Source organism: Drosophila navojoa, chromosome X (genome assembly GCF_054131105.1).
Source record: "Drosophila navojoa isolate 15081-1374.11 chromosome X, UAZ_NAV_1.0, whole genome shotgun sequence".
NCBI lineage: Eukaryota > Metazoa > Arthropoda > Insecta > Diptera > Drosophilidae > Drosophila > Drosophila navojoa.
The window spans coordinates 13,154,267-13,170,416 of record NC_142895.1 but is presented as its reverse complement, the minus strand read 5'-3'; the positions used below and the strand labels follow the sequence as shown (position 1 = coordinate 13,170,416).

The following is a 16,150-nucleotide window of genomic DNA, read 5'->3' as shown; positions in this document are numbered from 1 at the left end:
CACAAATACGCGCTCAACCTCCACACGCGCAGCCAACTTTACGTTTGAGCGTAGCCAACTTCAAGTAAGCGCCAGATTTAAATTGCTTGCATTTATTTGAATAATAATTAGAAATTTAATTTCATGGTTTATTAATGAGCTTAATGTTATCGGCAACCCTCTGCTGACCATTTACTATATAAGCCAATGGATCATCTTTGCTAGACTCCATCAGATGCTCGCACGACGTTTGATTGATAGCAAACATGAAAGATAAGTCAATATCGTATCTTGGCAATTTCTCTCGCAAAAATGTTATCACATTGTCGCCCAGCGTTGGCTGTCTCGACAACAACAATGCGGATAAATAGCGCGGATGCTTCTTCTTCTCGGCACAGTGCATAATCAGGCCCCAATTCTGATAGTCCGTGTCCAGTACATAGGTATTATAGATGCCCTCATCTAAGCCGAGTAAACATCTATTTAGCATATTATATTCAAATATATTTGCCTTGAATTCGATCTTACATATATCCTCGGTGTGCATCCAGTGGCCGGGCGTGCCAAAGTCCGGTATTAGCCATGTGATGTTGCCCTGCAGTTTCTCGCGCAGCGGATCCTCCGCATAGATGTAGCTAAAATTCATGGTTATCTGCAAATGTAATTGGATGTATCACAATACTATATAGTAGCTCCTGTATATCTCTATACACTAGATATAGTTCTTGGGCATCAATCAGTCAGGAAATTAGAGTGCAGTCAATCATATTTCTTGCACTCTGAGCTGTTGACTATCCGTCAATCGGCCAGTCAATCAATAGCTGTTCTTAATAATACTGAATACTATCCACAATGGCGTCAGTCAGTCTATCAGTCAGTCAACTAGTCAATCAATTTGTCGTCAGTCATCAGTCGCTCAATCAATGCGGTTTCCTCTCAGTCTAGCCTGTTTGTGCACAGCTGCTTATGCAACCCATTCAATCAATCAATCATTGCTATCTCATTCGACTCGTACTCACATGCTGATCCTCGCTGGAGAAGGCGAAATTACTGCGCATACACGCATATTCGGGCAGCTCCTCGGTGGATGCGTAATATTGAACCACATGCCAATTGCCCATCATTAGCTCCAGATCAAAGTTGCGTATGGCGCGCACCTGTCGGTGGGAGGGGATGGGAGAATCAAAAGAGTAACAGTGTAGGTGTGTGCGTGTGCGTGAGTGTGTGTGAGTGTGTAGAATGCACTTGTAGAAAGCTAACACATAAACATAAATCAGAATAACAACAGCAAAGATTCATTGAGGCAAATGTGCGTGCCAGCTGAAATTAAGCCACACACACACGCACACACACACACACATACACACACACAAACATAGGTCTAGTTGCATGTCACTTTGTGCATTTGTTCAATTTGTTTCTTTAGCTTTTGGCTGTGAGTTTTACAAGTGCAGCACAAAAAAAATACTGATTTGCTAGCAGATACCCTGTATGTTGGTGAGAGTATGTATACATTTCTATGTATATCCCTTTAGACGTCCTTAGCTTCTCCAGCAACAGCAGACTCGCTGTCATCGCCATAAGTTTGCTTTATATGTATATGTCTATCAACCCCATCTAGAATAAAGATATATACATACATATCCACACTTAATCGAACACACAGCCTGATCATCTCACAACCTTACAATTTCCAGGGTATAGAACAGAAATCGCCTGTCAAAGCTGCGACGCGGCCAATGGCGATGCCATTGCTGACGTTGCTGCTAGCAGCGACAGCGCTGGCAGCGGCAACGGCAACGGCAACGTCGACTGCGACACGCGGTCCGTCAACTCAGGCACTTAGAAAGTGTGATTGATTTTGGCATCAGTGTGCGCCCATTTCTTTGCCCCCAGACACATTCTGAATTGGAGCCTGGCTGACTCGCATATTGATGAGAGAAGAAACACATACAGAAATCCAGATACACACACACACACACACACACACACACACTCACTGCATAGACTAACATGCAAATGTTTGCTGAGAAGCATTGAGACAAAAACTGAGCGCTTCACGAATTTATCATGTTTATTTTTTTTTTTCTATTTGCAATTGCTTTTGCTCCACTGTCGTGTGTATTGTGTGGGCTGTGGGTGGGGCAGACTCACTTTTGGACATTTTTTGCGCAGATCCGTGCGCTTCTTGCTGAGCGCCGTGTAGCTGTTAAACTTCAGCCAGGCCGCTGCGCTGGGCAGTTCCGTTAGATCAAGGAGCAGCTGTAGCAGCAGCAATGGCAGCACTTGAGCCACCCAATGCCAGAGCAGCATGCCGATAGATAATATTACGCGGATAAGGATAACTTGTGTGGCTCGCTATTATGGCTGTTGTTTTTGTTGTTGTTGTTGTTGTTTGGATTTTATCCGTTTACTTAGAGGCGTGCGCTGCCCTCTGCGCTGTGACTGCCTGACTGGCGAACGGATGCCGCGCAGCGGATTTACTCTTAACGGATAAGACGCCATGTACTAAGTACATAAATACACACATATACACATATGTAGAAATACATACATCTGTATATACAAATATTACACATAGTGTTTATGTAGAGTTTTATTAAAATATTGCGCGTTCTTTTTGTCGCCGCAGCTTATTCATTATCGTAGCTGAAAATAAAACACACACACACACACACACACACACATACATACATACATACATGCAAGCAAAGAGTTGCATGCCTTGAGCTGATAGCTCAGCTATTTTATAGCTAGATTTCTGTAGTGGGATTAAGCAAATATTAAAATTCTAATCAATATGCAAAAATAAATCAAATATATATCACAAACGATCAAATACATACATTCACACATTCGCTGTTAGCTAAATGGATTTCAGATTCACTCAATTTGCATATCATTTCGCTTTTTTCTAGCTCACTCTCTTTGCGCTGCACTGATTGAGTGAACTAGCGGTACTTTGCGAATCAGTGAGCAACAGTGGCGCACACATTGACAGCAAATTTTGTATGTGTGTGCGTGTTTAGTGTTGCAATGCGTCATATTTATACCCTGAACCCATTGAAAATGGGAAATCAGGGTATAATGTTTTTGTGTAAAAGTATGTAACAGGCAGAAGGAATCATCGCAGACCCCACAAAGTATATATATTCTTGATCAGCACGATGAGCTGAGTCGATATAGCCCTGTCCGTCTGTCCGTCCGTCCGTCCGTCCGTCCGTATGAACGCCGAGATCTCAGAAGATATAAAAGCTAGAGAGCTGAAATTTTGTGTGCATACTCGTGTATACCATACGCAGTACGAGTTTGCTTTATTTTTTCGATAACTCATCCGATAACTTTTTTATCGAGAATAATCGAAAAATTGATTTTGTTTTTTGAGCCTAATCGGAGTACTATTAGATGTAGAGACTTCAGATTTACTGTGTATATATAGATGATGAATACAAACATTTTGTAATCAACAGATTTTGGATACCACGCCCCCTTCGCCCCCAATTCGTAAAAAACGTATTTCAAGTACTAGAGACTTGCGCTTTGGAATGTACACACATTTTGACCATATAATTACGCCCTGAAAGTTTCATTAAGATCGTATGTTTACAAGAGAAGTTATTCACCAAGTAAATTCTCATACTATTGCCCACATTGCAGCGCAGCCCAAGCGCAGTCGCTGCTTATTGCGCAGTTAGCAGAGCGCGGGCGCGTGAGGGTGGATGCATGTAAATGTATGTGTGCGTGCATAAAAGAAGTGCAGAATGATAAGAATATCAGCTTGGAGGGTTCAGGGTATCTCCTAGTCGAGCAGTCTCGACTAGAGTCTTCTTACTTGTTTTAATATGAATATTGATATTGGAATCCAACAAATGCCTTCCATCATCAGCCTCTTATCAGTTTCATAAATACATATGTATGTACGTATGTATGTATTGTTTGTATATGCATAGCTGTGATCTGTGCTATTTCCTATTGTGCTGGCACCACTGTGCACGCTTCCACTTTGAATTCCACAGACGGTGCGGAGCGACAAGTATTTTTGGCCGCATTTGGAATTTTGGCGAGCACATTTCCAGTTTAGTTTTATATGTGTTTTATTTTTACCAAATTGCGCTTTTTGTGCCGTTCCCTTTGACGGTTCCGTGAAGACCCTAGCAACAGGCTTAATATGCGTGTATAAATGCATAACTTTCTTTCTCCCTGATAAAGATGAAATCTGCTTCTCTTTTTTCTGCAGCTCTTTTCATTTTGCTGTTGCCTTGCAGTAGTAGTTTTTTTTTTTTTTTTGGTGAGACCGTTGCAAAAGGTATGCAGCAAACAGGAAACACAAATTTATTCTTTACGATCGCGAGAACAGCCTTTGGACACTTTCTCTTTATTGCGAAACTCGTTGGGCGGCATTTTCACGCAGCCATCGCTGCCATTCGACATCCACAGCGAGAGCAACAGCAACAGCAACAATAGCATCCACATTCACTTGCACATCTCAGCACTTAGCATCCACATTTACAGTTGACATCGCTAGCAATTGCGTTCACGTTCGTGTTCTGCCGGCAGCAGGTGGGCCGGCAGCGCGCCGACGTCTTCACTTTCCTTCTTCCGCCTGCGCTTGCGCTGCGGCTGCGGCTGCGTCTCCGTCTGGCTTGGTCAGTTGGTTAGCCAGTCAGTCAGTCAGTTAGCCAGTTAGTCAGTCAATTGGCCAGCCCAAATGCGGCGCAACTTTCGACGCGCTGCCGCTGCGATAGCGACAGCGACTGCGACTGCATCGCTCGGCCATGGCCATGGCCAGTTCCGGCTTTAGCGGTCATCTTACTTACTGCAGATGCAGACGCAAACGCAGACGCAGACGTAGACGCAGACGCAGACGCAGACGGACAGACAACTCATCCAGGCGCAACGCACTTAAACGAAAAGCCGCTTTTTATGTGCGCCAAAAAGAAAGAAAAAAGAAAAGAAACGAGCGGCCAGCGCGAAAAAGGCGAGAAAACGACCAACGAGAAATGTCTCCTGATCGCACACACACACACAAACGCATGCACGCATATAAACGAATGAATAAACACACACACACACACACACGCATAGGCGCTTACTTACACATGCCAGTGCGCTGAAGATGAATGAAAACAAGACGATTTGATGCAACTGATGGAGTGCTCGACTAGACGCTGCCCTGTAGTTATGTATGATGATATGAATTGAGCGATATTTAGTGGTATTACAGTATTATTACTATCATTGTTATGATAATTCTTAGCATGATTCTGCACTAGAGACTAGACTAGACTAGTATTTATTAAAAATATTTTTTATATATATAATATTTGATTATTGCTTATTAATAATAACATTTAATATTTTTTGCAATTGTTAATATTTTTGATATATTGTACACTCTTTATAGTCGGATATGCCGTTTTGCAGTTAATTATCAAAGTCAAGCAATAGTAATTTGGTATTTATGTTGCCATTGCAAGTACAGGGTATAATTACTGGCAATTGGCGCATATGCCAAGGGCGTGTACAGCCCATCGACTCGATTCACAGTGCGTGGCAACATTGTTGCAATGGCAAGAAGTGTGCCGACAGAAAAACAGGCCAACGGGATGGGGCAGGGGGCCAGCAGTGGGTGGCTAGATGACTGTTCGATTGTCTGATTGTCTGGCAGACATTCTACAGTTTACAAGCTATAGATCGTCATGTGACATGACACTGTGCGAAAATCAGAGTGAGTTGATGACTTATAATTTTTTTTATTATTTATTTTTTTAAGAGTCTGGTGCTAGCAGCTGGCGTAAAATTTGTTTAAAATTGATTAGCTCAAGCTAGCTGTTAAAATTTGCCATGCAGTTAAATATATTTGGCAAGCGGTTTAAATTTAAGTGCTGCCAGCTGGTCAGGCACGAATTTATGCTGTCAGTCGGCAAGCGAAATGATCATTTAACTGCTTGTCAACTTAATTTGAACTTTGACAGGCAGTTGAATATGTTTGAATATACGAATTGATAAAATATCAAATTAAATAACCATTTCTGGGGTGAAAGCGGAAAACTCAACTGGCTAGATGAGATGTGTATATATGTATTGTGTACATACATATGTATGTTTGTGTATACAGTCCAAGTATATAGTCTAGCATAAGGTCTGGTATATACGCTATGGCATATTTGCATATATGTATAATTCATGTATATATAAAAGTTTTCCTCTTTTCACTTTCCATTCATCGTTTTATTTCTCGTATTTCGTAATCGTCTCAAATCGCATTTTATAATCTTAATTGTATTGAGGGTTTAATAAAATTTAATTGTTTGTTTGCTCTGCACCACTGTGCACTGTGGTCCGATTTCTTAATGAAGCAAAAGCGCTGGCCATTGAAATTACCGTTTTTTTTTTCTTTTTTTTGGACAAGACTGCAATGACAACAGCAATCACTACAGCAGCAACAGCAACAGCAACAACAACAGCAACAATAGCAGCAACAGCAGCAGCAACAACAACAAAAATACAAAAGAGAAAAAGTTGTGCGTATTCGTAGAATGAGCCAATGCTCATTATGAGGTGCCAGATGATAATGATAATGATAATGATGTTGAGATGCTCTACACTGGAATGCCTCAAACGGCACGCCCAGCAGCTCACACCAGCAGCAGCAGCAACAACAACAACAACAACAACAACAACAAGCCCCCCAGGTGACAAGCAGGTGGCAGGCGGCTCGTCTGGAATGTCAAACGTTTATTTGTCGGTAATTAAATTTGAAAATGATTTAAATTTCACCAGCGAATATTTGGAATTGGACTTAACACTTTCTTCTCTAGCCGGGCCGGGCCGGGCCGGGCCGGGCCACGTTCCTAACACCAAACCCAAATCCTCACTCGCAGTCGCAGTCGCAGTCGCAGTCGCTGCTGGCATCGCTGTCGGCGTTACAGCCTCTGGCTGTGGCAGGTGGGGCCACCCGCAAGCGCAACATGCCACAGCCACAGCCGCTGTACGCACCCAGGTGAAGGCAGCGACGGCGGCAGCGGCAGCGGCGGCGGCAGCAAGACCAATTCAAAGATCAATTCGTCTGATTGGAAGATTTTTGTTTTCTATTTGCAATTGATTGATGCCTTTTTTCTTCTCAGCTGGCAGGCGGCAAACGCAAAGCCAAATGTCGCGGCTGGACATCGCTCAATGCACAAACACCATAGCAGCACCACTGCACCACCAGCAGCAGCAGCAGCTGCGCCATCCAAAACAGTTTCATCAACATTCTCCGAGTTTTGCTGTTGCCCAATTGGACTGAGAAGAATGCCAACTGGAAGTGCTTGGGGCTTGGGAATGCATACAACAATTGCTGCCTCCAATAATCATCGTTGTGGTTGCAATTCGTTATTTATTTGATTTTTTTTTTTTATTTCTTTTTATCGATTGACGCTGCTCAGATTGAAAAAAGTGAAAATATCTTCTGCTGCGTGGGCTAAAGGCAGTCGGCCGGCCATTCCACCAGCCATTCACATACCAAATTTCGGTAATCTAGCTCTTATAGTATTCGAGTTCGAGTTCGAGTTCGAGTTGGAGTTGGAGTTGGATGAGCTCGTCTCCATTGAGAGTCAGTGCCATTCACAAGTCTATAGAGTTTATCCCATATCGAGACATCGTAATCATAAAGCCATTAAGATGTTGGCTTAAGCTCTCTTAACGCTTATTCATACATGCGTACATCATGATGTAAGACTTGTGAATAATAATGCTATTCATGTTCAATGGTATACACAGTAATTCATCAATTATTGATTGATGGACAAGCTGTTGTCACATTATTGCATTGAATTATCCCCTGTTTTCATTCCATAATCTATAAGACATACATTATGATGTAAGACTATTATGCCTCAGTGAAGCATATACATATCTAGCTTGCCAGTCCTTGAATTCTGATAAGAATATTATAGATTTATGATGATGTACGACTATAATACATTTTGATTGACTGACGTAAATCATACGACATGATGTACAAAGCTAAATTAGATAAAAGAGAAGAACCAACCCAGCTTTTTTTTATAAGTAATTTATGTCATTTCACTAGCATACATCATGATGTATGGACTGATGAAACTAATAATAAACTGTGTAATAAGTTTTCATGTAGACAACATAAATTTCTGATGTCACTTTCAACAGCTTTGAGCTCACAATATATGTGCATACATCATGATGTATGGCATGGAGCTGACGTGCACCAGAAATTCTGTCTGCAATCGTCATGTGCTCGGCCATGCGCAGCAGCTCATCTGTATGCGAATACTTTTGAGCAGTCAAGTGCTGTGGAACTGTGTCAGCTCGTCTTTGATCAATCATTGTAGTCAAAAGTTAGTTGGCCAAGAGTTATGGCTCTGGCTCTGGCTGTGGCTGCAGCGCTCTCTGTGGGGCAGGCTTAAGTTATGCGCGGGCAGCTGCTCGTGCGTGCCCTTGCGGCTGCACCATCCATCTTGCCACAAACAACTAGCGGCACACGAGTCGATTTCATTTCATTTCATTTCATTTCATTCATTTGTTTGCGCATGCGTTGCCCAAACACTTTGCATACTTTACAATCAACGTCGCTCTCTCTCTCTCTCTCTCACTCTCTCTCTCTTTATCTGGCGTCTCCCTCTGTCATCGCGTATCGTTTTAGATGGGCTGGGATGGGTGCCCCGGTCTAGCGCAGCATTTCGAACGCCTCACTTCGTGATGCTATTTGCTGATCTACGATTTTGTTTTCGTTTGGAAAGTGCGTGTGTTACTTGTGTTTTTTCTTTCATACTTCTTATACCCCGCATCCATTTAACCCAAATGGGGTATATCGTCTCACAGTGAAAATTTATTTGCTATTATTTGTCATTCACATGAAGCCATGCTGCTAAATTATTATTGTGAAACCTTTAATGGGCTAACTCCGAACTCCGAATATTTATTGATTGATTGATTGATGACAGCCTACTCAACAAGCTACCAAAAGTCTAACTGTTTCACCTTAGTCTTATGTTATCGAAAACATAAAGCAACTAAATGTTACGAAACAAGATCTGTTGGAGTTCGGAGAGACTCCGAATTTTTTAATGGGATAAAATTGAGTTAAATTAAGATTGTTCGATCTGTAAGACGTTCAGCTTTGTTACCCAGAGTGATATATAAAAAAAAAAAATGAATAAGCTAATTCGGATTGACTCCGAATGCAATCAGGACATATGTTACTTTGGGAAGTTAAGCGAGCTCGAGCTCATATAAATTGTTGTTTTTGAATGAAGCTAAAAATAAAAGGAAATAGCGTTTTTTTTTTTTTTTTTAATTTGGGTTAACTCCGAAACTGTCATTTATTATACATAAATTTCAATGAAGGACTGGAACTAGGACAAATGTTGTTGAGTCTCCAAAAGTTTATGATTATTTCTCAATATATAAGAAAACTTGGCATTGACTGATCTTATAAATGAAATAGGTTGAATTTCAAATTCAGGGAAAATTAGATTGGCCCAAAATCTTATGTTTATTCATATATAAAAGACTTTATATAAAGACTTTAATTAGCTGGACAGCAGCTATATATTTTCTCCTTCATATGCGATTCCTGTGAGACCCTAATTCGATTTCTTTGTATTCTATATTCGGACTCCGAAAATCTTGATTGCTCGTGTTGCAGAACAAGTACTTTACTCCAAGTTTATTATAATTTTATATCAATTTTAACTTACAAATAAGTCATTAAGTATATCCGAAAATGTATAAATAAGTCATTAAGTATATCCGAAAATGTATAAATAAGTCATTAAGTATATCCGAATATGTTTAGCTGTAGGATATGTTCTGGGCCACCAAGCTGGGTCGCATATTTGTTTTGCTAACTTTCATCTGCGATCGGTAGAGCCATCAAAATAAACACATTAGGAGAAAAGAGCCGATCAGAAGAGGAAGATCAGGCTGAAGAAGAAGCAGAAGTACTACACATGTAGGTACACAAAGCCGAGTGTGGCGCCTCGAGGCCTTCTCAACGGTCAACTCAAAGACGAGTGAGTATCAGTTGGAGTATTCGCATGAGTACCTGTACAAGTGTGTGTCTGTCTGTGTCTGTGTGTGTGTGTGTGTGTGTCTGTCTGTGTGCCTGAATAGGTGAGTGCCTGTGTTCGCACGCCCAGTTTGCCAAAAAAAAAACGAGAAACAAAAAAAAAAAGAGACGAACAAAAATGTACAAAAAACGTTTCAAAACTGAGGCATGACAACAATAACAAAAGCCATAATTGATGAGTGGACCACTGCCCACTCCCTAAGCTCAGTCCCCTGCGTCGCCCCCTCTCACTGTCTCTATCTCTCTGTGGAGAGTGGAGCAGCCGAAGAATCTTTTTGGACAGCAGCTAATTGACTTTCAATGTTTGGACCTGGTTTTTTGGCTCTTGCCATTGCCGTTGCCGTCGCTGAGAAAGTGAAATTGATCGCACAGCAAGTGCCACATGCGGCATGCCTCATATGCCGTCGACTCTTGTCGAGGGCCATTCTAAGGATGGTGCTGACAAAAGGGAGCAGCAATTGGCGCTGCAGCTGGAGCTGGAGCTGAAGCTGGAGCTGGAGCTGGAGCATTGCAGCCGCTTTCTAAGCCGCCTTAGCTGCGGCTGGGGATGAGTTGCATGAGTTGCAGCTTCAGTTGCAGCTTCAGCTTTTACCACGCATGCCGGCGACACTTAAAAGCGAAACGAAACGAAACGAAGCGGGCAAATATCAACAGCAACTAAAACACCAGCGAACAGCAAGCTGTCAGAATGCAGCACTCAAACAGTGGCCACTCGCACAGATACCCTGTAAAATTGACAATACATACAGAAACAGACCTGGGTTCGGGAAAACTGAACTAGTCTAAGAACTTCATAGTATTATATGTAGATGCTAGCAATCTCATGATATCGTAGACATCATTATGGATTAGCATAGTCATTGTCATAAGCATAAGCTTTAGATTAAGCATTCTCATTATCATTGTCATGGCTATGTGCATAATCATTCGTTTAGTATTATAATTGTTATTATTATTATTAGCAATAGCATTAGTATAGGTATTAAGATTAGCATTAGCATAGTGATTATTAATGTTAGCATTAGCAATAGTATTGGCATTAGCACCAGCAATAGTATTAGTATTAGCATTAGCATTAGCATTAGTATTAGCATTAGTATAAGTATTAACATTAACATTAGCATAGTGATTATTAATGTTAGCATTAGCAATAGTAATGGCATTAGCATTGGCATTACTATTAGAATTAGCATTAGCATAGTAATTAATATTGTTAGCATAAGTATTAGTATAAGTATGAGCATTTGCATTAATAGTTGCATTAGCATTAGTATTAGCCCTTATTATTGGTATTAGTATTGCCATTAGCATTAGCATTACCATTAGTATTAGTGTTGCCCTAAGTATTGGTATTAGTATTGCCATTAGCATTAGCATTAGTATTGGCATTAGCATTAGTATTAGCCATTATTATTGGTATTTGTATTGCCATTAGCATTAGCATTACCATTAGTATTAGTATTAGTATTGCCCTAAGTATTGGTATTAGTATTGCCATTAGCATTAGCATTAGCATTAGTATTAGCCCTTATTATTGGTATTATTATTGCCATTAGCATTAGCATTAGCATTAGTATTGGCATTAGCATAGTAGTTCATATTATTAGCATCCGCATCAACAGTTGCATTGGCATTACCATTAGCATTAGTATTAGTAGTGCCATTAGCAATATCGATATTATCAATATCCAATCACTAGAATTCGTGCAATATCAGCCGATGATAAGGATATATATGATAAAGCAAGTCTAATGACATAAGCGATATATAGTAATTTCCTTTGAGACACGTCTTTATTTGATCGCCACAGTCTGGCATGCTCGTCTTCCCAGACCTGTGACCAATTACAGGGTATTTACAATGGTGGCAACAACAGCTTTAACCTAATTCTTTGACTGCATTTCCGTCGCACTGCGCACTGCCAACTGCACCAAAAGGGCCAATCTCCGACTCCGACTCCGACTCCGACTCCGAATACGTCTCCGTCTCCGTCTCCGTCTCCGTCTCGACTAAGACTCCCAACTACCTCGCTAACCTTCCGCTCGAGCTGCAATGGTTAAAAAATATATAAGTGTCTTCTCATTGCTTAATGGCAGCCGTTGCTACTGTTTCTTGGCTTTTTTTTGTCGTTGTTGTTGTTGTTGTTGTTTGTTGTTATTTGTTGTTGCTTGTTTTGTGTCGTTTTCACTTTGGCTGCAGTTGCAGTTGCAGTCGCAGTTGCCACCTTGTAACCTGGCAATAATGGACACATGCGACCGATTGCAGCCAGCCCAAAAGGTTATTTGCAGCTACAAACAACAACAAACAACGACAAACAACGACAACAGCAACAACAACAACCGCATGCAACTGTTTTGCGGCAGATGACAAACGACAGCCACTCGATGATGAAGTGTCAATGCAATGAAAACTAAACTAATAAATTGTGAGAGCGACCCAAATAGCTGGCTAGAAACCTGGCGTGGCAAAGAGGATTTAACTGGGCGCTCATCGCCTCATCAACGGCTTTACCACAGGGCCACAGCAGCAGCAGCAGCAGCAGCAGCAGCTGCAATCGGTGGGCGTAGAGGGGGAGGCTACATACGAAAAGTGTCTCTCTCTCTCTCTCTCTCTGTGAGCTATGCAAATGTTTCCACCCGAACCGACGCCCTGACCAACTGCATAAATCTCCGAAAAACTAAAATACAAAATATGAACATCACGTTTATCATTGTATTCCAACAGAGTTTTTGCTTTTCGTTTTCGTTTTCAGATACACTCTATTTTGGGGTACGGCGGCTATGTTAGACTTTATGTAACAGACGGAAGGGGGCGTGGCGGCTGCTATAAGGTGTATATCTGCATTTGTATCGGAATCAACACTGAATCCGTTTGAGGCGTATATTTCCGTCTGCTTGTCTATCGTTTGTCCGCTCGCTTATCTGTCTATGTCTGCCTATCGATCTGCCTATCGGTCTGCCTATCGATCTGCCTCCTCTTTCACTCAGACTATTTGTCGATCGGCCTATTTATCTTTCCGTCTGTATGAATTCGACTCTCAGACCGTGTTACTCAGTCCGAGCAACGACTTTGGGCTCAACAGTTACTCCGTCTGCCTGTCCGTCCGTCTGTCAATACTTTTGACTGTCAATCCATCCGCCTGACACTCCGTCCGTCCTTTGTTAATATCTAGATGTATTGCTGTGATAGCAAGATGCTATCAGCTTTGGGCTATCGGCCATTGGCTATCATCTATCGGCTATCAGCAATCGTCTATCGGTTATCAGCAATCGTCTATCGGCTATCAGCAATCGTCTATCGGTTATTAGTTATCGTCTATCGGCTATCAGCAATCGTCTATCGGTTATCAGCTATCGTCTATCGGCTATCAGCTATCGTCTATCGGCTATCAGCAATCTTCTATCGGCTATCAGCAATCGTCTATCGGTTATTAGTTATCGTCTATCGGTTATCAGCAATCGTCTATCGACTATCGGCGATCGTCTAGCAACTATCGACTATATCGTCTATTGGCCATCAGCTATCGACTATAGACCATTAGCCACCGTCTATCAGGTATCGTCTATCGTTTATCGTCTATCGTTTATGGCCTATCGGCTCTCAGCTATCGGCATACGGCATACGGCTTACGGCGTACGGCATGTGGCATGCTACCAAATTTGGTCAGTGTCAACTGGCCGACAACAGCGCTCCAAGTGCTTGCTGTCTCTTTCTCGCCAACTGAGTGTGTGTGAAATTGAAGCGCAATTCAAGTCGGCGGCTGGTGAAAGTAACAAGATACTTTTAATAAGACATCTGAGCAGAGTGCCACAGCAAGGGGGGCCGAAAAGAGAGAGAGAGAGAGAGAGAGAGAGAGGGGGGGGGGGGGTGGTGTTGTAGAGAGAGAGGGCATTTAGTTAAGATGCGTACGGCGTGCGCCCAGCAACGAAGCTGACCGAGACTCTGAGGCCCTTTGGCGCTCTGTCGCTCGACTGCAGCGGCTGCTGCCCCTTCGATGATGAGACGAGCGCAAGCACGTTGGCTTCTGCTTCTGCTTTAGCTTTATCTTTAGGCTGTTGGCTGTTGGCTGTTGGCTGTTGGCTGTTGGCTCTCTTGGACATGCAAAACTAGCAAAATAATTGAGCGTCCAACATTTGGCAGACTTTGTGGCGCGACTCGAAGCCAGGCGGCAGACGCGTCCGCGTGTTACTTAATGTGCCTCAATAGACGAAGAGGACGTCGCCAATGCCCCAGCCCCAGCCCCAGCCACAGCAGCCCCAGCAGCAGCAGCAGCAGCAGCAGCAGCAGCGGCGAGTGGCGACTGGCTCCAATTGCCAATTCCAGGCGGAACCGAACTGCCAGTCCGAGCTCGAACACTGTCTGTCCGCCTGTCTGTCTGTCCCACCTCCCCAGTTGGCCAGTTGGCCAGCAGGTTGCGATGAAATTACTCCAATTTCGAGACAAGTATTTTTTGGTCATATTTAGCAAACAGGAATCGAATCGGCGATGAGCTCCGGCAGCTGTGGAGCAGGAGGCGGAGAAGAAGCTGCCAGCTTGGCTTGAAATGGCGATGAAATCGCTGCTGAACACTGATTCAGGCAGCGCACATGAAGACACATAAACACACACATGTCACACTCACACACACACACATACATAGGCATAATGAATCTGGTCATCCTCAGTAGCTAAGCTCCGCAACGCTTCAATTGATGCGGGTCCGGGTTTACAGCCGCGACTAGCTCTGCCCATATTATGATCTATGCTAAAGGTTTTTGAATTACATTAAGTAAATAAAAGTGTAATTTGTTCCAAAATCTGTCTATTACAAAACTCATAGATTTTATCACAATTTTCATCAGACTTGTCTTCAATATTACTTCCATCTACAGTGTCTCAATATTGTATTTAGCTAAATATATAAAAATACAAAAGGTGCTTAATATGTTCTTGATTGAACTATGCCTTGATCAATCAATCAATGAATAATTACACTAGCAATTGATAAAGACTATTTATGAGTAATTAGATTAGATTATTATTCATTCAATTAGTCTACCATTCAGATGATCAATCAGTCAGTCAATCAATCATTCGATCATTCAATCAGTTTGTCAATTGCCAGTCAGTCAATCAAATCATTTCGTCCTGTCCATCAATCAGTCAATCAATAATCCACTCAATCAGTCAGTCAATCAAGCAATTTATCAGTCACATCATCAATCAATTGTTGTATAAGCCGTACTGTCCATCAATCAATCAAATTATCATCAATCAACATGAAATCAAATGATTGACACATTTATTTCGTCATTCCCCTAGTCCATCAATCAAGTGGTCAATCAACTAACCAATCAATTAATCGATTTGTCGGTCAATCACACAAATTCGACAGTTTATTGGTAAAGCATTCAGCTAACAAGTCAATCGGTCAATCAATAGCCAAATCAGTTACGTAACTCAATCGGTCAATCAATCTCGGATTGCCGCACTCAGTCAGTTGGTCAATCCAATCCACTACATCATTGACTGAGTCAATCAAATAGTTCGTTGTACATACGTTCATTGAAAACGTCATCAATCAATCACGATCAATCAGAGCCCAGATATACCCATCAGTTACTTAGCAAGCACGACTATCAATCAATCAATCAATTATTTCACATCAGTTTCTGGTGCCGCTCACTTCATGTGGCACCACTGTGCGACACATCGATTCATACGCAAGCGGAGCAAGTACAGTGAAGACTGGACGACGGCAATTGAGGCTGGTGAAGTGCACAGAGCCAAAGTAAATCAAATGCGCAAATATTTCACGGAAAAGTGGAACAATCGATTAAGCATTTCAGCAGCATAACTAACAAAAAAACCAACAGCAGCAGCAGCAGCAGATAATGTTGCTGCTATTAGGGCAGTCAGCGGTGCCGCCCAAGCAACAGCAACAGCAACAGTAGTAACAATCGGAGCAATGGATAACAAAAAAAACAACAACAACAACAACAACTGACCAATAGCCACCCAGAAGGGCGTTTGGTGCGCCCACAAGCATCTGCAATTGCAACTGCAACGGCAACGGCAATTGTGTGTGATGTTGGTGGTGCG

At 42.1% G+C, this 16,150-nt stretch overlaps 1 protein-coding gene across 1 annotated transcript; it reads right to left on the bottom strand.

Annotated features, from left to right (window-relative positions):
- Positions 1–76: 76 nt before the first annotated feature.
- Karl (lipocalin/cytosolic fatty acid-binding protein Karl) lies at positions 77–2,440 on the bottom strand. The gene is made up of 4 exons (XM_018110216.3): positions 2,134–2,440; positions 999–1,136; positions 508–631; positions 77–441 (listed from the first exon to the last, which is right to left on the bottom strand). The coding sequence occupies exons 1-4, from the start codon at positions 2,290–2,292 to the stop codon at positions 122–124; spliced, it is 741 nt and encodes a 246-aa protein (XP_017965705.1). The 5' UTR covers positions 2,293–2,440; the 3' UTR covers positions 77–121.
- Positions 2,441–16,150: the final 13,710 nt, after the last annotated feature.